Consider the following 24,373-nt stretch of genomic DNA (forward strand, 5'->3'; position numbering starts at 1 on the left):
GGCCCACGTGGGTCCTTCCTGCTCGTATTCTCTCAGACCAGAGGAGTGGCTCACTTCCTGGTGGGGCAGCATTTTCAGGAAGAGGGAGCGGCTCCTGGGGCCCAAGGAGGGTGGGTGCGCCCGGGCATTCAGGCGGGCTGCCGAGGGTGGGCTGTGGCCACAGGACAGGGGCGCGTGGGGCAGGGGCCTGGCAGGGGGGAGTACCAGGGGCTTCGGTGTGCCCCCTTGGCAGTTTCTGGAGAATGCTACCAAAATGCAGGGAGTGTCTTCTGAGAGTAGGGGACAGAGGTGGAAGGTTGGTTCATGCAGAGCTGCGGACCCTTGTCCTGTTCTCTGCATGTTCTCTGCATCCCCAGGTTCCTGTGGAAACTTGGGTCACGTGTGGGGGTCTTCTGTCTGCTGCCGAGCACGCGTGGGCTAGAGGGGGGGGGTCTTTGGCCCTCTGACCCCCACCCAGCCCTCAGGGAGGCACAGAGCTGGGGCATGTGGCCTTCTCCCCACCCGATCTCCCCTGCTGCCCACTCTCTGGGTCCCCGGCATGCCTGGCCTGCCTGCTGTGCGGACCCCAGTACGTTGGAGGCCTGGCTTCTGGCTGCGGTCAAGCCCTGTGGCCAAGACACCTCCCCGGGTCAGTGCTCAGGGCAGCAGGGTGGTGGCCTGTCCCTCAGTGCCCCCCAAGCCATGGGCGGGGTGGGGGAGCTCAGGGACGTGGCTGTGTGGACATCTGGGGACCGGGCTGCTGGGAGAGGGCCCAAAGCCCGTCAGGCGCCTGACCCATTTACATTCTAGGGGTCGAGACAGGCGGTGCTGGGTAAACAGGCAAAGAAAGTCAGCGCCGGCCCGGCAGATGGTGTGAAGACCCGAGAAGGGCATTATGATGCAGGACCCATGAGGGTGCCCCCTGCTGGTGGCCAGGGGCCCCGTGAGGGTGACATTTGCACTGAGATGTGGGAGGGAGGGGCCGCCCAGGCATTGGGGGGCTGGAGCAGTGCCCGGGGAGGAGCCAGGAGAGGTGGTGAAAAGTCCCCGGAAGGTTCCAAACAGAAAGCTGATGTGATGCTCTTGGCTTCCGGGGCCAGTGGCTGTGGGCGGAGCAGGCAAAGGGGCCGTGGGGGGCCGTGGGGGGAATGGCAGGGGGCCAGGGGTGGACAGAGGGGATGTCTGGGAGGATGGGTGGGTGGGCTGGTGGGCTGCCTTGCCCCTCTGCTCACAGCTCTTCTGAGTGGGGTAAGGCCCCCAGAACCAAGGCTCTGAGGCCTCAGGCTCTCTGGGCTGCACCCCTCACTGGCCCCAGTGGGGAAGGCTGATGTCAGCCAACCCCAGGACAGGGAGGAGGTGGGGGACTGGGGCCCCCGTTGGTCTCAGAGTGCCAGCCTCCAGCTTCCCGGCCAGGAGCCTGTGTCTGCGCGTGGGCTCACTTCCCCATTCCCCAGCCCCCCAGACTCACCAGGAGTCCCCTCCTGCCCCAGCCACCCCCACCCCATAAATAAGCATCGAGGCAAAGTTGGAGGTGATGGCTGGGAGGATCGCCAGCCCCCACGGACAGTCATCTGCGTGGCTCTGTGCGGGGCCCTGGCGATGACATGGCTGTTTTTCTCCCGAAACTTCTCTATTCTGGGGGCCATTAGAAGCGATCTGCCTCCCTGGCCTCCACTTCCTCTGCTAGACCCTAGAGCAGGTCGCACGCCTCAGAGGCACCTTGGGGACGGGGATGCTGTGAGCTTGGTTGTCAGGTTTGGAAAGTGAGCAAGGCCTGTAACCACCAGAACCCCTGTGCTCAACTGCTCAGCCCGCCGGCCCCCCATGTCCCTCTCGGATCTCACAGTAAGCCGGAGCTTGTCTCCCCAAACAGGCAGGGAGGGAGGCTTGGGCCCAAGGCATGGCCAGTGCCCTCGGGCAGCTGTGAGTCTGGGGCCAGGGCCAGACATCCCAGGGCCAGGGCTGCTGGGTCCTTGGTCCAGGAACCAGAGGTGCCTGCTGCACCAGCCCCCCCACAGCCGCACCTGCCCACTCACACGTGCACACCCGCACCTGCCCACTCACACTCACACATGCACACCGCACCTGCCCACTCACACACGTGCACACCCGCACCTGCCCACTCACACACTCACACGTGCACACCCGCAGCTGCCCACTCACACACTCACACATGCACACACCCTGCAAACACTTCTAGCACAGTGCTGTGGGTCTGTGGTCCAGGCTTCGGTGTCTGAGGAGGGGCTCTGGGCCTCTGGTGTCTGGATTTAAACCAGATTTAAACCACACTGATGTAGGAGAAGCTTTCCTTACAAGTGGAAGGTGCTTGCCTCCCTTGGCCCCCAGCCCCCACACTCGGTTACTAGGACGGGGTGCACAGAACACAAGGAACAACACTGGAGCTGCCACCAGTCCCCAGTTTGTTAAGTGCCACATTCCACCGCTTGCCCGGTTCAATATGAGAAGTTGTGAATGCGCTTCCACCTGGACCTGCACCCCCAGTGGGGTCACGTGGCCGTCAGCACTCTGCACATTGCTGCACACACACGTGCACACACGTGTTCCTGTTGCACTTGGCGGGTGAGCGAGACATCAAGGCGTGTCTGAGCGCGTGGCCAAGCCAGCATCCCTGTCACGCCTGACGCACGTGGCGCCGATCGCATATCATCGTCTAGCACGTCTCCCGTGGCCACGGGTTGTCTACTTGGGTGTCCGCCGAGCAGCTGGGACGTCAGGGGTGGGGCTGCTTACCTGTGGCGGGCAGGAGAGACCTCGCGTGGGACACGAGCCCATGAGACATGAGCCTGTGAGCTTCAGGGATCTCCTTGCCAGCCTCCTTTTGCGCAGATGGGGAGACTGAGGCCAGAGAGAGTCCCAGCCGTGCTCATTCCCTGGGGCGGAGCCTCCCTGAGCGTCTGGCCTTTGCTTTCCAGATCCCGACTGGGCTTCCTACACCCTGGGGGTGTTCATCTGTCTGAGCTGCTCCGGAATCCACCGGAATATCCCCCAGGTCAGCAAGGTGAAGTCCGTCCGGCTGGATGCCTGGGAGGAGGCCCAAGTGGAGGTATGGGCCTGCGAGCGGATGGGGGTGGCAGTGGGCAGGGAGGAGACCCTGCAGTCCTGCTGCTCACTGGGTGCCCTCGGCCTGGCCCCCCAGGTCAGACACCCCGGGGGTCCCTTTATCCCTGGTGCTCCAGGCTCTTGACTGGGGCCAATGCTGACCTGGGGTGGGGGTGAGGGGTAGAGGGGTGAGGGGAGGGGTGGGGGAGGGGGCCAGGAGGGGTGAGACGTGCCCCTGTGCCCTTGGCCCCCAGGTCACCAGTCTGCACACACCACTCAGCAGCCCTCGGTGCGTTCACGGGCCACCGTCACCAAGGTCCCTTGTAGGACATTTCACCCCTGAGAAAGCCATGCCCTAGCCGTCCCGAATGTGGCCGGAGGGACGCTCATCTGCTCTGCGTCCCCACAGATGTGCCCACTGTGGGCATGTCCATGGAAGGGATTGGGCACTGGGGGGCCTCGGTGTCTGGCTTCTTTCACCAAGCACCACGAGTCCAGGGTCGCCTGCGTTCTAGTGCGTGTCTGGGCTTTTCTCCTTTTTATGAGAGGATGACGTCCACTGAGCGGAGGGACCTCGTTCTACATCTGCCAACGAGCACCGGGACGCTCCCTGAGGCTGTGTGCATGCAGGGAGCGCGTGACTGTGTGGGGGCCCCCAGGCCCCCGGCCGGCCGTTCTGTCTCCTCGGAGGTGCCCTGAGCGTGGGGCCCTCCGTCCTCCCAGTGAACACAGAGTAAGCCCTCCTGCGGAGAATCCTGATCTATTGGACCAGGCGCCTGGAGGTTCAGTGACCGCCAGGCAGGCGCACCTGTGCCCCTCAGGACCGCAGCAGCTCCAGGAAGCCTATCCCCGCACGTGGGAATGTGGGGTCCAAGGCCAGAGTCCAAGACCACGTGACTGCAATCTCCCACCCCAGCGGCTTCTGTGCCTCCCCCCCCGGCCCCCCCCCCCCGCCCTGTGTGAGAGCCTTTGCCACATCCCTGCACACTGGCCCCCGTGTTTCTCCTCTGCCATGTCCCTGTGGGGCCGTCATGGGGCATTTCTGTGTCTTGATGACACTGAGCATCTTGTGCCACGGTTTAGGGTCTGTGGCTTTCCCTGAGCGCCCTTGGCCCCTCGCTGGGGCGGAGTTGGCTGTTTCGCTTTCTCGTTTTCGGCTCTATTTGGGGATTTAACCCTTCGAGGTGGTAGTAGGAGACGGTTTTTCTGGGTTGTCTTTTGACTTTGCTCGTGGTGGATTTTGCAGTGGAAACTTGTTTACTTTGATGTAGTCAAACGTATCAGTCTTCTGTGGTTTTCGGGGTTCTAGGGTATTTCGATGGGCCTGCGCTGCCCCAGGCTGGTTTGACTCATCAGGGCGTCACGGAGGTAGAATTCGCAAACCATGTAGCCCGCCCGCGGGAGGCTTCACTCCACCGCGCGGCTGTACAGCCATCCCCGCTGTCTGATCTTGGAGTATTTTCCCCAAATGAGCCCCTCACAGACCCCCCACCCAACAGCCGCCGCCCGGCCCCCACTGGAAGCCGGAAGGTGTGCTTTCCGTCTCGATGGATGCGAGTCTTCTGGAAGGGTCTTGTCACTACCCACCGCCCCCCCATCCCCGCCCCGCGGCCTCTGTGGCCCCTGCCCCCTGCGGAGCACCACGTGTCCCGGCTTTACCCATGTGGTGGCAGGTGTCTCGGCCACACGCCCCTCTGCTGCGGAGTAATGCCTGCTGTGTGGACAGACCACATTCAGCTGACACACCCGCCCATCCGTCGGTGGACGCTTGGGTCATCTCATTTTGCCGCTCTTATGAATAGTGCTGCTGGGAACAGTCCTGGGCAAGCTCGTGTGTGGACAGAAGCGGCCTTTCTCCTAGACGGAGTGGCGTGGCTCTGTCCGGACTGCCTGGAACAGGGCCACGTGCCTGCTGGCCACGCAGGGCGGTCCCGGTCCCCGCAGCACTTCCCATGGCCAGTGTCTGAGTCCAGCCTCCCTCACAGGTGCAAGCTGGGCGCCTGCTGTGGGCCCGACTCGTGTTTCCCCAGTGATTAGCGGCGGGGAGCGTCTTTTCATTGTTGGCCGTTCGTGTGTGTTCTTCGGAAACCTGTCCATTCAGATCCTTTACCGATTTTCAAAACGGGTTGTCTTTTTATTCCTGAGCTAGGAGCATTTATTCAGAGTCCTTTATATATTCTGGACTTGAGTCCCTCATCAGATATGGTATTTGCAAATAGTTTTTCTCCTGCGGGTTATCTTTTAACCTTCCTTTTTTTTTTTTTTTAAAGACTTTATTCATTTATTTGAGAGAGAGGAAGTGAGAGAGAGAGAGAACAAGAGGGGGTAGGGTTAGAGGGAGAAGCAGGCTTCCGCGGAGCAGGGAGCCCGACGTGGGGCTCGATCCCAGGACCCTGGAATCGTGACCTGAGCCGAAGGCAGCCGCTTAACTGGCTGAGCCACCCAGGCGCCGCTTAACTTTCCTTTTTAAATAAAATGTTTGCAATGCTAAACGTGCAGTTTATATTCTGAAGGAGCGATATGTGTATGTTTTTTATTACTGAGGTGAAAGTCACATAAACCCACCATTTTAGTGAACAGCCCAGTGGCATTTATCACATTCACGGGGTTGGGCAGCCCCCACCTGTGTTTGGTTCCAAGTCTTCCCAGCACCTCAGAGGAGCCCCGGGGCCCATCCCCCCACCGCCTCCGCGGCCACCCGTCTGCGTCCTGCCTCTGGGCATCTGCCCCTTGGGGCCACCTTTTGCGAAGACAGCCACGCACTCTGGAATTACTGTCCAGCTTCTCTCATTCAGCCTAACGTTTGCACGCCCTCGACGGTGTCCTTTGAAGCACAGAAGTTTTTAACTTTGATGAAGTTCCATTTTTTTTTTCTTTTGTTGTTTGTGCTTTTGGGATCACGCCTACGAAGCCATTTCTTAATCCAAAGTCACAAAGATTTCCTCCCGTATTTTCCTAAAATCATTTTTTAAAATCATACCGTAGTTTCTAGCTACTACTTTTACTGTTTAATTTTGGAAATCACATCTTTAATTCAGTTGGAGCTTATATGGCTAAAAGGTTGAGTCCAGCTGTGCTTTTTCTATGCTGGTTTCCCAGTTTCCTGCTCCCAGTGATGGGCAGCTAACGGGCATCCCCCCGTCGATCGGAGATGTGCATTAAATCCGATATGAAGTATTAGATCTTACTGGATCTATTTCTGGACCTTTTATTGGTTGCATTGATTTGGCTCTCTGGTCAGTAACAGGTTTTAATATCTGGTAGGAAGAGTATTTGCAGAATTTTCTAGAGCATTTTTGCTTGTTAATTTTAAAATGAACTTTAGAATCATTGCTAGCTTCAAAAAATACTTTTTTGACAACTTCTAAAACAACATAGATCGACATCAGGAGGCGGCGTGTGTCTACCCTTCTGAGTGTGTGTCTCTGCAAGATTTCTTGAGCATCCCTCAGGGGCGTGGACGTTCTGTCTCTGTGGAGACTTTGAGCATTTCTCATGAGGCTGGCTCTTCAGTATTTTGCCAAGTTCTTGATTGAGGTTTTAGATAGAAAAGCAACTGATTTTGGAATTCTAATTTGGTACCAGCTTTTCGCTGAAGTGTCTTATTGTTGGTGATTTTTTCCAGTTGACCCACTTGGGTTGGCCATGGTCATGGCCTGATGGTCCTCAAAGTTCAGTGGGTTTGGAAGAAAGGCTTTCTCTTGGTGGGTGGCGGCGGGGGTCAGAAGGAGGCAGGATTGGTGCAGAAGGAATCCCCTCCACTCTCCTTGTCCTCGAGGCCGCCATGCGTCAGGCGCCGCTGGTCCCCTCCCTGCTCCCCTGCACAAGCCCAGCTGGAGGCATCTCTTCCAATACACCTGGCACTGACCCCAGGGCCTTTGCACCCGCTGTTCCCCCGCTGCCTGTGTAGTACCTGCTCCAGGTTCCTGACTCCCACCATCTGTCCGCCTCAGGGGGAACATAGACCTTGCTTCCCCGGGCCAGTCTCCATCTCGGGGCCCTCACTGTGCCCAGTACTCGGGGACTGCCTGCTGGGCATGGGTCAGATGAGTAGATAGCGGGCCTTGCGTGAGGCAGGGACGGGACAGCTTGGGCGGAGGGAGCAGCTCTGCAGCCCCGGGGGATGTGAAGAGGGCCCAGCCCACCCTCTCCAGGGCGCCTGGCAGAACTGGGGGTGCGTCCCTGTGGCCATTGCAAACTGCTTTCCCTGAGACAGGAGGGGCTGGGGACGCCAGGGCTCTGGGGTCAGGCGGCCCCTGCCCTAGGCCTCGGCCTCCGGGAGCACTGACCCTGTCCTCCCTCTGCAGTTCATGGCCTCCCATGGGAACGACGCTGCGAGGGACACGTACGAGTCCAAAGTGCCTCCCTTCTACTACCGGCCCACGTTTTCTGACTGTCAGTAAGTCATAGGGGGGATCTATCGGGGGCTGGCATCAGGAGGACCCACCAGGTGGGGCGGTGGCTGCCACCCGGGAGCTGGGGAGGGCGGCCGGGTCCCCGGAGCCTGGAAGTGGGGTGGTGGCCGGTGGCTGGAGGGAGGGCAGTGGGGCCCTCGCTGTGGGTCTCAGCAGGGGTCTCCAGGGCCTCATGTGCCCCCCCGGTGGTCGGAGGAGGATGCTGAGCAGCTCAGGGCAGCGTCCGTCCACCCCTGGCCAGGCTCCTTGTCTCCCAGCACTTCTAGACCTCCCTGAATCCCCTCCCTCCCTGGGTGTCGCCCCCCCAGGATGCCTCATCCCTCTGTGTCCTCAGCGCAGGACTGGCCCCTTAGGTGTTACTCAGTCCCCCCGGCTGCCCTGCCTCTGCTGGCCAGTGTCCACGGTGGCTCCGCCACAGCTTCAGCCACGGAGATAAATGGCCCTCTTTGGACAAGGGTGCTCCTGGGGCCCAGAGGGGTTGAGTGAGAGACACAGATCCCAGCAGATGAGCTGCGACCAGAACCTGGGATATGGGCTTGCTGCTGGGAATTCCCGGTCCTGGCCACCTGCCTGAGGACCTGGCCACCTGCCTCCCAGGCCGGGGAGATGCTGCTGATGGCCACGGGGTCTCCGGGGTCAGGACGCCTTGCCAAGGACCCACCCCGGTGCAGGTACCGGGTCACATCCTGAGACTCGCCCCACCACCGGCCACTTCTGGGCTCAGAGGGGAATCTGCAGCCTGAGGCCCTGCCTGGCTGTCTCGGTATGAATCAGTGAGGCCGGGCAACTGTTGCTGAGACACGATTTTATCACCTCGGCTGCAGGCTGCTCTGTGGTCTGCCTGTTTGCAGGCATGCCCTGTATCTCCCTTCAGAGTGGATGACAAGGGACAGCCTGGCTCACAGGCCGTGTCCTGGCCAGGACGCCCAGCAGCTTCCTCTGCGTCCTGGTCCCTGAGACATGCTTGCAGAGACCATCCCTGTGCTGTATAGGGGCTGTGCGGTCAGGGCCTCTCCGGGTGACTGGGCAGCCCAGGAGGGAGCCCAGGAGGGAGCAAGGGGACCCTGGGCAGGCCTCGCCTTCCAGAAGCCTCTGCTAGGTGAAGGTTTGCGGGAGCTGAGCCTGCCACCGTCCCCACCCTCAGTAGGCACTCAGGTCTGCCCAGGCCAAGCCCCTGAGGCCCAGGAGGGTGCGGATGCCTGCAGGGTGGGGTCCGAGCCCCGCCCAGGGAGCTGTGACTGGGCGGCTGCAAGGCCAGCGAGCTGTGGTGGCTGACATTCCGAGGTCACTGAGGAGTGCCATGCGTGGTGGGAGGCGTGGTTTGAATCCCTTTGTAAACTGTAGGGTGCAGCCCCCCCCAAGATGGGCACTTTTAGAGCTGGGGGCTGCAGCAGCCTCCAGGGAGGACCCCCGGGTGTCCTGAGGACAAAACCAGGGGGTGTGTGGCCCCTCCACGGCCTCCCGTCTGTGGGGCTCGGAGCCCACGGGCGAGCCCATGAGGAGCGGTGCTCAGAAGGCCTGGGGACAAAGGTCATGTTCGTGTCAGGTGGTGGCTCAGAGGTGGGGACCTGGGCCCTCTTCCTGGTTCCGCCCCGCTGCCCTCGGGCTTGGTCCTGCCACCACGGGAAGTAAGTCAGCAGAGGTCCTCTCGGTTTTGCTTCTGCTGCAAGCCAGCCCCCCTGCTTCCTTCTCAGGGGCCCGGGCGGGGGGAGGCTGGAGCCCGAAGGCACCCCCAAGCCCTTGGCGAGCAGGGTTCCCAGCTGGATGGGGCTCTGTGCCGGCTTGCTGGGGCGGGGCCGGGGGGGGGGGGCAGAACCCCAGCTGGGTTGGCTCACACAACAGAAATTCACCGTCTCACCTCCCGGAGGCTGGCGGTCCAGGTGTGCAGGGCTCGTCTCCTGAGCCCCCTCCTGGGCTTGGACATGGCCACCCTGTGTCTGTCTGGGTCCTCTCTCTGGGGGTGCCTCCCCTCCAGCCTGACGCATGGTAACTTGTTAACTCACAACCATCTTCCTTCCAGAATGGGGCTCATCTGCAAGGTGCTGGGGGTTAGGACTCCAACGTATTTTTAGGGGTGGTGGGTGTAATTCAATCCATAAGAACCTCAGAAATCAGGCAGATAAAGCGATAGGAGGTCTTGGTTTGCTTCGGGGAGTTCAGAGGGCAAGCGGGTGTGGATGGCGGCCGTGCTGGGCCAGGGGCTCACCACCGTGAGGAGGGTGTATCCTCAGGTTCCCCATGGTACAAAGGAAGGGAAAGACAATGCCTGGGGGAGCTGCCCACCCTGTGGAAGGGGAAACTGAGTCACCAAGGGCAGTCACCTCCCCAGGAGGGAAAGCCCAGGCCTCAACCTCTCGCAGAGTGTCCTAGAGCATGGGACTCAGAGGCTGACGGACCCGGGGGCAGGAGGGCTGTCGGGAGCGGTGGTCGGACGCCAGCACCTGACATGGTAGCCAGCAAGCAGCCACACTCCCACTGGAGGTTCTGCACCAGCCTCGGGGTGGGGGGAGGAAGGGGTCCGCCGCCTGCCTGGCACTGGGGGTGCCCCGACGGGCTGTGGAAATGGGGGAGGCAGGCCCTGGGGGTCAGAGCAGGGCAACTCCAGGGCTGGGCAGGGTGGGTGGTCTGCTACACGCAGGGGCGGTGGTCGCTGCACTCACCTGGCCACCCCCTGCCCTCCCAGCTCCAGGCAGCCAGTCCTGCACACGTCCCGGCTCTGCATCTGCTCTGGGTTGAGGGGACCCAGATTGACTCCGAGGGCCCTGGCACTTGGGGGGAGGCGGTGAAGCCTGTTTCCCCTAAGCTCTCGGGAACACAGGGCGGGTCTTAGGTTTCAAGAGCAGTGTCCGCTGGGGGTTTGGGCCTCCCTCGTCATGGGGCTTGGTGGAGAGTGGGATCCCCCCTTTGACCCTGGTTTTCCCTGGTGGAGGAGCCTGGGCCAGATGGTCTCAGGAGGTCAGGCTCCCGTACTGCGGCACCCTGTCTGTGTCGGGGCCCCTGGTGACCGAGTGGTTTGGGATCGGGCTGTCCAGCAGGGTGGGAACACCCCTGGTGCCCAGGCTTCCTCCTCCTGCTGCCGCTGGGATCCTCTGTGCCAGGCCCGGGTGGAGCCTCGGGGGCCAGCGTCCATGCAGAGGCTGTGATCTGGGACCTCGTGGGTGCCCTGCGTGATGGGGTGCAGATGAGGCCATGGGACGGCTGTTAGCTGTCTGCGTCCCATTGACACACCAGGCCCTGGCTCGCACACGTCGGAGCATGACACACCAGGCATGGCGTTCCCATGTTTACAGAGAAGCAGGTGCAGGAGGGGAGCTGGCTCCCCGGGGTCCTACAGCTCGACCCTGTCGGGAGTTGAATGATGTCCCCCAAAAGGCAGGTCAGGTCCGAACCCCAGGACCTGTGCAGGGCCCTTATCTGGGAACAGGGTCTTTACAGATGAAACGAAGGGCCTGGAATAAGGGCTCGTGGGTTTTGGGTGGCAGAGCTGGGATGGCAAGTGTCCTCAGAAGAGGAGGCACTGGGACCCAGGGAGGGTCTGTGCGGAGAGGGGCAGAGGCCGAGGATGCCGGAGGGGGGCCTGGTTCTGCAGAAGGAGCCGGCCCTGCCTGCCTGCCTGCCTGCCCCTGGCCTGGCCTCTGCACCTGGGAGACCCTAAATCCTGGTGGCTTTCAGAGGCCTCGTGGACCGGGGGTTACGGGTGGCCCCAGGACCACGTGCACACCCGCAGAGCTGGGCCCCTAGGGCCTGGTTTGGCCTCACGGGCCCAGCACGAGGCCTGAGGGCCCCTGTCTGCTGCATTGGTGGGGGGAGCCCCCAAGCCCGAGGGCCGTGCTGGGTCCCAGACTCACCTGGGTGTGTGTTGTCCAGAGCCGGACGGCCCCTCCCGAGGGGTTGAGCGATCTCCGCCGTGGTGCCAGCCAAGCTGACGTGACTAGGAAGTAGAAATGGAAGCTGTGGCTGCCCTCGGGGTCGGGTGTTGGGACAGCTGTGACAGCTGGAAGCGGAGGGGCTGGGGGCTGCCGGTGGGTGCAGAGGTGGGGCGGGAGGGATGGGGAGGGGTCACAGGCCGAGCTGGGGTTCAACGAGGGTCTTGTGAGCACCGAAGAATGGAGGCAGGTGGGCCACAGAGGGCTCTGAGCGGCTCTGGGAGAGCAGACCGTGGGGGTGGCCTGGGTCAGGGCAGCGGCAGTGATGGGAGGCCGGGGCCGAGCCCCAGTGTCTGCCGAGGTGCAGGGCTCGGAGGATGAGGAGCTGGTATCTTGCCCGGGTGTGCAGGGGGTGGGAGCCGTCAGAGGCGCATGTGCTGCCCAGCCGGTGGGGGGCCGTGGGGGCCAGCACAGAGCAGCCCTGCTCTGTGGCCGGGCAGACGCCCCCTCTGCTGCTTGCTGGGGCCACCTTCCTGGCAGTCGGGGCTGAGGGGAGGGGATGTTACTCAGCCACGGGAAGACACAAAGCACGGACTGGTACACGCCACCTCGAGGGTGAACCTCAGACACTGCTCTGTGCGCAAAGCCCATCGCAGAAGGCCACATGCACTGCCCGATGCCACATCGGCACAGGCCAATCCACACGGCAGTGGACCGTGGTTGGGCCCGGGTCAAGGGTGTCCTCTCTGCGGTGATGGCGGTACATCCTTGAGAGGGACTGTGAACCTGTGTATTTGACGCTTTCCGTGGCCGCATTTGATGGTACGTGAATTAGAGCTAATTTTTTTTAAGTTCATTTTCTTTAGTAAACTCTACACCCCACGGGGGGGCTCGAACTCACAACCCCTAGATCAAGAGTCACTCGCTCCAGCGACTCAGCCAGCCAAGTGCCCCTAGAGCTAATTTGTTTTTCAAAGATTTATCTATTTATTTTAGAGCACGAGCAGGGGGAGGGGCGGAGGGAGAGGATCTCTGCTGAGCGCAGAGCCTGATGTCAGGACTCGATCCCATGACCCTGAGACTAAGACCTGAGCTGAAATCAAGAGTCGGACGCCCAACCGACTGAGCCACCCAGGCACCCCAGAGCTAATTTTTTTTTTTAAGGGGAAGTATTAGTGGTAAAACTATCTGATTAGCAAATGATTTTAAAAAAATCAAAGCTGGCGGCCCTTCAGCCCTGCCTTCCGGAGGCGGGCACGCGTTCTTTCAGGGGCCTTGTGCCCCCGGGGCGCCAGGAGCCTCTGTGAGCCCTGTGGTGCGGCCCAGCACGGCACGTTCTCTCCTCCCAGACTCCTGCGTGAGCAGTGGATCCGGGCCAAGTACGAGCGGCAGGAGTTCACCCACCCTGACAAGCAGGAGCCCTACTCCGCAGGTAAGGCCCCGTCTCTGTGCCTCCGACCCCCTCTGTCTCTCTGTCTCTCCGCCCTGGTCCCTGTACCCCTCCCGGCACTGCCAGACCATTTCGAATCTGGAGGGCCGGCTAATTGGTCTGGGCCCGTGTCCGGTCCTCCTGACCCTGAGCTGGGTGGCCTGGCTGGTCGGGGAGATGGGCCCGTGCTGGGCTGTCTGCAGGGTGAGCAGGTGCCGGTGGGGGGCGCGGAGCGGGCGCGCGGTGGGGCCCAGTCTCGGAAGACGGGAGGTGTGATGTGGGCCTGCCTCTGCATCCTGGAGCTGCCCTGTCGGGGAAAACGTGGGGTCTGGGTTCCAGAAGTGGGGGTGTGCACAGGGCAGCAGCCCCGATAGACCCCTCCCCTGCATGTTTGGGTCCGTTCCAGGCGCTCAGGTCTGCGAGGGCCCGGTGTCTGCCTCCTGCCTCGCTGAGCTCAGGAGGTGGTAATGACCGTGTGACAAGCTGGGAGCCTTCCTGCCTACAAGTGTGTCCCCCTCCCAGGCCCGAGGTCCCCCATTAGAACACTTTCCCCCAAGTTCCTGGTGCCGCCAAGCCCTGTCCCTCTTGGACAGGGGTGAGAGAGTGGGCCAGGGGCAGAGGGGACTGCGGGAGGGGCACGGTAGCGGGCCCTGAACTGGTGTCCTTGGAGCCGGCGGCTTCTCAGTCAGCCCCCCTCCAGGGCCCGCAGAAGGGGCAGAGGCTCCATCCGCCTGCCGCCACCGAGGTCCTCGCCAAGCCACCGTCCCGTGTGGAGGCGGCCGGTGCGCTGGCCCCGCACAGCTGCTAAATCTCATCTGCTCATGGCAGGGGCCTCCCCAGTGCCCCCCACAGGCCCCCCTGGAGCTTCCAGGAGGAAGGGCAGCATTCAGGGGCATCCAGGAGCCCCACGCCCCACGGCCTCTGAGGCCTGGCCAGCCAGGTGCCCCCAGACCCAAAGCCTGCACAGGCCCCAGCCCCTCCGAGCCCCCTGCTGCCAGCCCCAGTGTTGGGGGTGTTGGAGCGGGTGCACCCGGGTACCCCCTGAGGTGTCCCTGGCCCTGTGGTTTCCCTCTGCGGGCTGCTCCCCCTGCCCTGTGAGGAGCACCAGGGGATTCCTGTGGGCACTTCCTGCCACAAGAGCACTTTCTCAGGCCCGGGGAGGACACGCCCACCTGGCCCCACGGAGGCAGAAGTGGCCCGGCCCCTCCCACGAGGAGGAAGGGAGCCGAAGGCCTCGGGAAAGGCCGCGCGCGGCCCTGGGAGCCACGTGAGGCCCAGGCTGGCGGCCACGACCCACCCCCACCCCACCCCCCCAGCTCAGAGGGGCTGCGGGGACCAGCAGGTGTGGCGGGAGCCCGTGCCCCCCGCGGGGCATGGCGGGCGTGGGGTGCGCCGCTCACAGCTTGTCCCACTGCGTGTGGTGCCCCGGGCCTCCCGGGAGGAAGGGCTCCAGCACATTTCTCTGAGGGGCACCAGGCCCCAAAGCCGGACGTGAGGGCGACAAGACGGGCCACAGGGGAGAGGACATGAGCCCTGCCCACGGAGGGTGTGGACCGGGGAGGGAGGAGGGCTCGGCCCTTCTGACAGAAGAGGTCCACTGTCACCGAGGAAGAAACGGGGGAACGGGACGGTCAGCAGCGAGGGCCCCAGCGGAGCAGGTGCCGAAATCCAGGGAAGCTGGGGGGAGCCAGGATTTGTGCGTCTCGAAGCGTCTTCCCCTGGATGGGGATCGGGGTGGAGGAAAAGGGCCCGGCCGGCCGAGAAGCTGCTGGACCCGCCTCCCCCCGCGTGGACGGGGCACCAGTGCCCGGACGGCGTGGCTGCCGTGATGTTCTTGCTGAAAATGCAAAGCCTCGCCTCGGCTGTGAGGAGACGCCGGGTGGACCCCGCGGAGGGACCCTGACCGGACTCGCTGGCCAGCACTCCTCGGGGGCATCAAGGCCAAGAAGCGGCTGCACGTGTGTGCCCGGGGGGCATCGTGGGGCAGGGGCGGCAGCGGGGCCGCCGTGAAGGGGGTTAGTCGTGCCGTCCGAGGTGGCTGCCCGGCCCTGAGGCCCCTACTGCGGCCACCGGGGCTTCCCTCAGGTCACCGCACGCGCTGACGCCAGGGAGCGAGGGGTGTGGGGAGGCCGCGGGGCCGGGGCTCCGGGTGGCTCCAGCCTGGCGCTCCCCGCCCTTGGCCAAGGTTGCAGCCAAGGCCACGGGAGGTGTGGAGATAAGGGGCTTCCACCTGCCCCACCCCGGCTCACGGGGGCGGCTCTGGTGACGCTCCTGGCTCGCTCCGCACGCTGTGCCCCGCCTCGAGCCACAGCCTCAATGGCCGCCTTTCACAGGCCGGACAATGCCCCCCGTTGTCCCGAGGACCGGGCCGCCTGGGCCGCCCCCAGTCACCGACAGACACAGCACTTCCTGCCGAGGCTTCGGACCCCATCCCCCTGCCTCCTCTCTGTGCAAAGCAGGGCCGGTCCCAGAGCTGCCACCCTGCTCCGCCTTTGTCCTAAGTGTCACAGGGTGAGCAGAGAGCTCCCTGCGTGGCAGAGCCCGTCCCCCCGGGCCTCAGTTTCCTCCTCTGTGTAGTGGGGAGGACACGGTGCTCAGCATGGGGTTGTCATTGGAAGCATTGACTAATGTCAGATGCAGCACGCCCAGTGGGCCTGAGGCATCCCTGGGGTGGCAGGTGCAGGTCCCTTCAAGGGAAGGTGTTTGTGGGGTTCGGCCAGATGTGCCTCCCCCCACTGGATTCAGGACTGCTTACGGGCAGCATCTGCGTAGGAACCAGGGTTTGGGGCACAGACTTGGCCATGCAGGAGGTTGTGCCGGTCCCCCAGTGAGGTGGCCGGGGTACCAGGGAGGGAGGGACAAAGGAGGCCAGGCCTGGGCCCCCATGTCAACCTCTTGGGGACTAGAACCTGCAGGCCTGGAACTAGGTCCTGGCCCTTCTGCGGAGGTGCCCAAGGTGGGCCTCAGTTTCCCTGGTGTCTTCTCAGGTCCTGGCTCTGTGCCCAGAGCACACCTTTCCACCAGGCATCCCCTGGCAGAGGCCACACGGTGTGGGGCCCATCTCCTGCCCTGGGAGGGCCACCCGGGGTCTGGGTACGGAACACCCAGCCTGGGCCACCCGGTAAGCTCTCCTGCCCCTCAGAGCAAGGCCGCGTGTCCCTGCTCCAGTGAAGAGGTGAACGTGTATCTTGTTTACGTAAGGTGCAGCCCACATCTGAGCTCCGTGCCCCGTGCAGGGGATGGTCCTGTGACCAAGGCAGATGCAGGACAGTCCCACTCTGCAGGCTGTCGTCAGCCGCCCCCAGCCCCCGGCCCCTGCTTGGTTCCATGCCCCAGACTCATGCCTCTTCCGGGGTCATTGCACGGGGCCATCCGCAGCGGAGGCTGGCCCTGCCGCGCCGTCCCCGTGGCTCCGTCCTGAGTGTGGAGAGGTGTTGCGTGTGCGGATGAGTTCCCCAGCCGGGGACCTCGGGTTGTGTTCGGTTCGAGGCCACTGTGAATGCAGGCTTTCAAACGTGGACGTGGTTTTCTGGGTCGTGTGAGAAGCGTGTGGTGGGTCCTCATTAATTTAAACAGTTTTGCCGAGTGACTCCACTGTCCTGCCGTCCGTCCGGCAAAGGGGGCACCGTGCCTGAGTGCTTGCCTGCACCTGGGACGGCCGTTTTTGTGGCTGGGTGTGGCCACTCCTGGGGCCAGTGGTGGCCGACCGTCGCCACTGACGGTGCTGAGGATCCTTGCGCTTCCTCCAGGCGCTCCTCAGAGGGGCTTCGGGAGGAGGCAGCCAGGGAGGCCCCGGGGCAGGTGGGGCCTGGCACACAGCGGGTGCCGGCTCACGGTAGGGCCCTGCACGCTCTAGGCGCTCAATAAATGCTGAGTGAAGCATCTGGCCTCTGCCTCAGGACTGGCCGGTCCTTTGGGAGGAAGCGGTCTCCCCAGCACAGCCAAGCTCCAGGTATGCGTGTCCGGGGGGGGCGCCGCTGGGTCCTGGCCTGCTGCGTGCGGCCAGGGGAGACCCCTCTGGCAGGGGTGCGGTCGGCAGGGGCGTGGGGGGAGGGTGGGGCAGCACAGACACCCTGAGCCTGTGTAGACGTCAGGACAGCACGGAGCCCTGGAGTCTGCAGGGCTCTGGAAACCCCGGCTTGGAGGCCCCGAGTGTGGTGGGCGGGAGTCGTCCCCGGTCAGGCCCCCCTCCCCGGGGAGGCCAGGCCATGACGGGATGGGCAGGCCGCTGGCTTCATGGGGGGCCCGACAGCCGTCCTTCGGCTGGGGCCAAGTCTGGGACCCTGGCCCGCGCCCGTCCCAGTGCCTGGAATTAGGCACCCTGGCCGCCGGCCGCTGCAGGCACGTGGCCCAGGAGCCAGACCGACTTGGGGCCAGCGCCCCCCTCCGTCCCGCGGCTTCCAGCCTGGCTTGGGCCAGGGGGTGTGTGCGGTGGACGGTGGGGCTGGCTCCCTGCCCCCACTCAGACGGCCGCGGCCCACGTCCTGAGGCACTGCTGGGCGCAGCAGGCAAGGCGGGCAAGCGGGCGGGCATGGGGCAGGGCGTCCTGCAGGGGCCCGAGGGTGGCGCTGGCTGGCAGGGTGACCTCGGACCAGGGCCTCGTCATGGGCAGTGTTCAGGGGTGTGGGTGGCCGCCCGCCCTGCAGATGGCACGGCTCCAGCTGCTGAGCAGAAGCTACCCTCGGGCGTGTCCCTGCGTCCACAGCGTGGCTGACCTGCAGGCCGGTGGACTTGCAGCTTTGCCCTGGGTAGAGTGCTCAGGTGGTCGCTCTGGGTAGGGCCCCGTGTGAGCCTGGGGCCTTGGTGGAGGCCCTGTTCCCGTGCACACAGTGGGGATAGGCCTGCTGGTGCTGTGCGCGGGGGGCCCGGGGGGGAGGGGAGAGGCCCCATCTGGCGCTGTCCCGCCACAGACTGAGAGGCACCAGCTGCCCCCTCCCCGACGCCAGGCCGCCGCCTTTTTAGGGTCGCATGTCTCAAGCACAGAGAAAATAGCTCCTTGTCCCTGTGGTGTCAGGGAGGGGCTGCCAGGGCTGCAGCGGCGGGCGCGGACCAGGGCCTAGAGGTGGCGTCTGGAGTGCGAGCCAGCCCCGGCCGTCGGGGTCTGGGCTCCGCGGTGGGCCGCACCGCCCGTGCGGGCACTGACGGCATGCCGGTCCAGCCGTCTCCTCCCACCGTGGGCCAGCCTCGGGCGTGGCAGCAGGACGGGTTCCCCAGGGAGAGTGCCCCGAAACCCCGGGCAGAACTGCTGGGCGGTTTGTACGGAAAGCCACAGACCCTGACTGTGACCGGCGAGCCCCAAGGAACGCGCCCACGGCATGCGGGTGTCCCCAGGGACTTGGTCCCGCGGAGCCGGAAGAGCTGGGACTGCACCGCGGGCACGGCGGCAGCAGGCTCCCCTGCCCCTGCCCTGTGGCGGGACAGCACAGCTAGGCATGGGGACACACGGGGCACAGCTCCTCTGGGGCACAAGGTCCTGGAACTGGCTTCGCTGACGGGAACGTGACAGGACTGAACATGACGGGAAGACAGTATTCCCTTCCTGGGGCAGCGGGCCACAGAATTTGTGCCTGACGGCCTGGTGCATCCGGGGCTCTGAGCTCCGCAGAGTCGGGGGGCTGGAGTGGAGGGGTGGGCCACTCCTCCCTGCGTCTCCTGTTTCCACAGTCACTTCTCCCTCTGCCTCCCGCGTGTGAGGACCCTTGTGATGACCTTGGGCTCACCTGGACAGTGCAGGACGCTTGCCCGTCCCCAGACCCTCCAGACACGTGCAAGTCCTATCCTGAGGACTCAGCAGTGGGCACCTTGCTCTGCTCTGCCCACCCCCCGCCCCCCGCCCCGGCCACACAGGCGTCTCCTCACACATTCGCCCGTGGGCCTGCACACAGGGTAGTGCACTGCACCCCTTTCCCTGTTTCTTACGCTTCTGGAAGGAAATGGGAAAACACCCCAAACAGTAGGTAGCAGCGGGCAGCCTCTGGGGAGGGGGTGGCCTTGCGTCCCAGCGCCGTTGGTGAGTCCGGCCCACGCCCACCAAGCTTTGCAGCCTCGAGGCCGACAGGTCTCCCGACCGCAGGCTGGAGTCCTCCCACCCACGCCCTCTGTGTGGGTCAGGATGATGGCCTCCGCTCTGGTCCACTGTGACCCTCTGACCCACACCCTTTCTCTCCCCAGGATACCGAGAAGGCTTTCTCTGGAAGCGCGGCCGGGACAATGGGCAGTTTTTAAGTCGGAAGTTTGTGCTGACGGAACGGGAAGGGTCCCTGAAGTATTTCAACAGAAGCGATGTGAGCCCGGCACAGGGCCTGTAGTGACTGTTGTCCCCAGCTGCCCTCAAACGATTCCTGGCTGGAATGGCTGCCCGCTCCCGTGGGGACCCGTGCCCACCCCTTGGTCACAGTCGCTCCCTGGGGCTGGGCCTGGTTGGCAATGCTGGGTACTCCCAAGACCGACAGGGTCATCCAGGCAGCGGGTGGGGAGGGGCTGGCTGGGCCCTGCGCCCACCCAGACCAGCTCCAGGTCAGGACATCCCTGGTGACACGCAGAGCCAGAGGGCACCGCAGGGCAGTTTGCCAGCTCCCGGGCAGAGAGGAAAGCCAGGCTGGTGGGACGGGAGCAGGGCGGGGGCACAGCAGACAGAGGAGGAGCTGGTCGGGGAGGGGGGGGGGGTCTGCCCAGGTGTCAGACATCCCCCTTCCTCATCCCCGGGGAGGGCAGTGCTGTTACCTCAGACTTACAGGTCAGGAAGCCCAGGACCAGAGTGGGTAGGTAACTTACCCAAAGCCACACAGCACACCCGGCACCCCCAGGCCCGCCCTGCCTGCTCCCCTGCCCGCCTGGAGCTAAGGCACGGCCTTGCTTCCAGGCCAAGGAGCCCAAGGCTGTCATGAAGATCGAGCATCTGAACGCCACTTTCCAGCCAGCCAAGATCGGCCACCCCCATGGCCTGCAGGTCACCTACCTGAAGGACAACAGTACCCGCAACATCTTTGTCTACCACGAGGACGGGAAGGTGGGTGCCGGGAGCCGGAGCGCTCCGCCCCGCACGGCCGCACGGAGCCGGTTGGCCCTGGCCGGGGAGCGCACCTAGCACCCCTGCGCAGGAGGGGGACGGGCTGGGGACACGTGCACAGCGTCCTGCTCCACGGCCGACCCAGCCGCCTCGCACGCAGACCCCCTGCAGGGTGAGGGCGCCGGGAGCCCCCAGCCAAGCCCTCGAGGTCTGTCCTTCCGTCACAGGTGGCCCGTCCTCCTCGTGGCCTCGGTTTTCCGTTTTTACCTCCGCAACACGGGCATGTGAGTGAAAGGGAGAAACGTGTCTGCGACGCTTCAGACACACAAGGGTCTGGCAACCACTTCTCTTCTCCCTTTTGTCGTGTGTGAAAACACACCTAAAATTCACCATTTTCGTGATGTGTAAGCATACGGTTCTGGGTACGTTCATTGTGCAGCCCAACCGCCCATTCCAGAACATTCCGTCCCCACACACGGAGACCCTGTCCCCGTGATGCACAGACCGCCCCCCCCCCCCCCTCCCCCAGCGCTGGCCCCGCCGTCGACTCTGTGTGAGTCTCACGCCTCTGGGACCTTGTGTGAGTGGGGTCCCCGTGGGGGCAGCGGTCCGGTCGCTTCCTAAGGCTGCGTGGCCTGTCGTGTGGATGGACCGCACTGTTTATCAGCCCCTACCCTGACGGACAGCCGGTGGTTTCATGAAGGGTGCTGCTATGAACTTGGGGCTACAAATACCTGAGACCCTACGTTCAACTCTTGTGATTATACAGCCAGAAGTGCAGTTGTGGCGTCGGGTGGTATCCGTTTGAGGACCCTCCCCACTGTTGGTCCACGGCAGCCGCACGGTTTGCGCTCCCACCGACAGGGCGCCAGGGCTCTCTCCACACCCTCCAGTAGCTGTTTCCGGGCTCTGACGGGCACCGTGATGTGTGCGAGGTGCTCTCGTCTTGATTTTCATCTGCATTTCCCTGATGGTGACTGAGGTTGAGCATCTTTTCATGTCCTGGTTGGCCATTTGTATGTCTTCAGAGAAAGATCTATTCAGGTCCCATTTTGCCCATTTTGGATTTTGGTTCTTTGTTTCTTCAGGTGTTGAGTTTTAGGGCTTCTCTATATTTTCTGGATATTGATCTCTTAGAGGATACTCGACTTGAAAACGTTGTCTCCCAATCTGTGGGTTGCCTTTCCCTCTGTGGATAGTGTCCCCTGAAGCACAAAATTTTTAAATTTTCATAAACTCCCAATTTGTCTTTTGTTGCCTATGTCTGTGGTGTCAGATGAACAAAATCATCGCCATATCCAACTTCATGAAGCTTTTGCCTTGTGTCTTCTTCTAAGATTTGTATGGTTCAGGTTTATGTTTAGGTCCTTGATCCACTGAGTTAATTTTTTTAAAGATTTTATTTATTTATTAGAGCGAGAGAGAGCAGGAGGTGGGGGGGGTCAGGGTCAGGGCAGAGGCAGAGGGAGAAGCAGACTTCCTTCTGAGCAGGGAGCCCGACACGGGGCTTGATCCCAGGACCCTGAGATCATGACCTGAGCCACCCAGGCACCCCCCCCATGAGTTAATTTTTATGTTTTGTAAGAGTCCATTCTTTTTTATTTTATTAATCACCATATGTGACATCATTAGTTCTTGATGCAGTGTTCCATGATTCATTGTTTGTGCATAACACCCAGTGCTCCACGCAGAACGTGCCCTCTTTAATACCCATCACCAGGCTAACCCATCCCCCACCCCCCTCCCCTCTAGAACCCTGTTTGTTTTTCAGAGTCCATCGTCTCTCATGGTTCGTCTGCCCCTCCGACTTACTCCCCTTCATTCTTCCTCTCCTGCTATCTTCTTCTTCTTTTTTTTAACATATGTTGCGTTATTTGTTTCAGAGGTACAGATCTGTGATTCAACAGCCTTGCACAATTCACAGCGCTCACCATAGCACATGCCCTCCCCAATGTCTATCACCCAGCCACCCCATCCCTCCCACCCCCCACCACTCCAGCAACACTCAGTTTGTTTCCTGAGATTAAGAATTCCTCATATCAGTGAGGTCATGTGATACATGTCTTTCTCTGATTGACTTATTTCACTCAGCATAACACCCTCCAGTTCCATCCACGTCGTTGCAAATGGCAAGATCTCATTCCTTTGGATGGCTGCATAATATTCCATTGTGTATATATACCACATCTTCTTTATCCATTCATCTGCCGATGGGCATCTTGGCTCTTTCCACAGTTTGGCTATTGTGGACATTGCTGCTATAAACATCGGGGTGCACGTACCCCAACTTCATTATTTTTTTTTTCTTTAAAGATTTTATTTATTTGACAGAGAACACAAGTAGGCAGAGTGGCAGGCAGAGAGAGAGAGGCAGAGGGAGAAGCAGGCTCCCCGCGGAGCAGGGAGCCCGATGCGGGACTCGATCCCAGGACCCCGGGATCATGACCTGAGCCCAAGGCAGACGCTTAACGACTGAGCCACCCAGGCGCCCCCAGCTTCATTCTTTTTTACGTGGATATCGTTTCCCCAGCACTGTTGAAAAGACAGTCCTTTCCCGATTAAATGGTATTGACACCTTTTCTCAACAAATAATTTGACCAGTTTCTGGTCGGTCTTTCTGCCAGTGCCATATGCTCTTTGGACTGTGACTTCATCGTAAGGTTTGAAATTAGAAGTGCAGTTCTTCCAGTTTTATTCTTTTTAAGGATTATTTGGCGACTTGGGTTCCCAGATATTCCATATGAATTTTGTCAAATACATTTCATGCATCAACTAAAATGATCGTGTGATTTGTTTTTCCTTCATTCTATTAATGTGGTGTATTAACTTCATGAGTTTTCATGTTGAGAATCCCTTGCATTTTAGGAATAAATCTCACTTTGTCATGGTGTATAATCCTTAATATACTGCTGAATTCAGTTCGTTAGTATCTTGTTGAGGACTTTTACATCAGTGTTCACAAGGGCTATTGGTCTGTGGTTGTCTTGTATTTTTGTCTGGCTTTGGTATCCAGGTTATGCTGGGTATAATATAGAACACCTCACAGAATGAGTTAGGAAGTGCTCTCTCCCCCTCAATTCTTTTGGAAAAGTTTGGGAAGGATGGTGTTGCTTAAGTGTTGAGTAGCATTCACCAGTAAAGTCACCAGTAAAGCCATCAGGGCCAGGGCTGTTCTTTGTTGGGAATTTCTGATGACAAATTTGGTCTCCTTACTCGTTTACAGGACCATTCAGATGGTCCCCTTCTTCCTGATTTAGTCTTGGTGGGCTTTCTTTTTCCAGGAATTTGTCCACTTCATCGAGGTGACCCTGTTGTTGGTGTACGGTTGTTCACAGCACGCTCTCATAGACCTTTTTATTTCTGGGAGCAGCATCCCCAACTTTGTGTCTGATTTTAGTGACTTGAGTCAGTTTCTTAGACCATCCAGCTCAAGGCATGCCGATTCATTGATCTTCTCGAAGAAGCATCTTTTGCTTTCATTTATTTTCTCTATGGTTTTCTTTTCTCTATTTCATTGATCTCTGCTCCAGTCTTTATGATTTCCTCCCTTCTGCCAGCTTTGGGTTTAGTTTCTTCTTTGCCTAGTTCCTTCAGTTGTAAGTTCGGTCGTTGGTTTGACATCCTTCTTGTTTTGTAATGTCACCATTTATAGCTACAGATTTCCCTGTTAGCACCACCGTTGCTACATCCCGTGTTCTGGTGTCGGGTTTTGTTTTCCTTCATCAAATTTCATTTCATTTCTAATTTCCCTTGTGATTTCTTCCTTGATCCACTGGTTGTTTAAAAGTGTGTTACATTTCCGCCATGTTGTGAACGTCCCAGTTTTCTTTGTGTTGACTTCTGACTCCACCCTGTTGTGGCCAGAGAAGATACTCTGTACGACATCTGCCTTTTAAAATCAACCTAGACTTACCTGCGGCCTCACGTGTGGTCGATCCTGTCCAACGGTACGACGCCCCGTGGGCCCTAGGGAGGAATGCCTGTGCCGTCCTGGTCAGGTGCTGCCTGGTTGGATCTGGTTGGTTGTGGGAAGTCCTCTGTTCCCTCACTCCTGCCGGATGTCTCTGTCCATCAGTGTGAGTGCAGCGTCACGGTCTCAAGCCGTCATTCGAGGCTGGCGGTGTCCCCCTTCAGCTCTGTCGGGTTCGGCTTCCTACACTTTGATGTCTGTCATTAGGCGCGTGAGTGTAATTGTTAGATCTTGCTGTGTCGAGGCTTCTACTCACATAGACTGTCCTCCTTCGTCCCTGTGGCCTTTTCCTTAGTCTGTTTGTCTGATGTTTGTGAAACCACTCCGGCTCTCTCCCGCGGGCTGTCCACGCGCAGTGTCCTTTCCCATCCTTTGACTTCCGACCCGCTGTGTCTTTAGATCTCGGCCGCATCTCTCGTGGACAGCCAGTGGTTGTACCGTGTGTTTCTGTCCGTCCTGCCGTTCTCTGCCTGTTGACTGGGGAGGTTCATCCCTTTACCTGTGATGTGAATGCTGGTAAGGAGGGACTTCCTTCTCCCTTGTGCCCTTTATGTTGTGTGTGGCCTACAGCTTTTTTTGGTCCCTCGTTTCCTGCATTCCTGTCGTCTTCTGTGTTTATGTGAAATGTTTAAATTCCCTCCT

At 61.0% G+C, this 24,373-nt stretch overlaps 1 protein-coding gene across 4 annotated transcripts in view; it reads left to right on the forward strand.

Moving 5' to 3' along the window:
- Window positions 1-24,373, forward strand: part of ADAP1 (ArfGAP with dual PH domains 1) — a 74,540-nt gene that overhangs the window by 45,419 nt on the left and 4,748 nt on the right. For 3 of the 4 annotated variants that reach the window (XM_073886260.1, XM_073886259.1, XM_025863645.2), the window contains exons 2-6: window positions 2,916-3,046; window positions 7,350-7,441; window positions 12,673-12,755; window positions 18,924-19,036; window positions 19,615-19,761. In XM_073886260.1, the coding sequence (XP_073742361.1) occupies window positions 7,353-7,441; window positions 12,673-12,755; window positions 18,924-19,036; window positions 19,615-19,761 (432 nt within the window). In that variant the 5' untranslated portion in view covers window positions 2,916-3,046; window positions 7,350-7,352. The remainder of the gene's footprint in view (window positions 1-2,915; window positions 3,047-7,349; window positions 7,442-12,672; window positions 12,756-18,923; window positions 19,037-19,614; window positions 19,762-24,373) is intronic. The other variant, XM_025863646.2, reaches the window with a different exon arrangement.

This window comes from Callorhinus ursinus, unplaced genomic scaffold, assembly GCF_003265705.2.
Source record: "Callorhinus ursinus isolate GAN/ISIS: 27379988/994484 unplaced genomic scaffold, GSC_fseal_2.0 scaffold70, whole genome shotgun sequence".
In the NCBI taxonomy this organism is placed as follows: domain Eukaryota; kingdom Metazoa; phylum Chordata; class Mammalia; order Carnivora; family Otariidae; genus Callorhinus; species Callorhinus ursinus.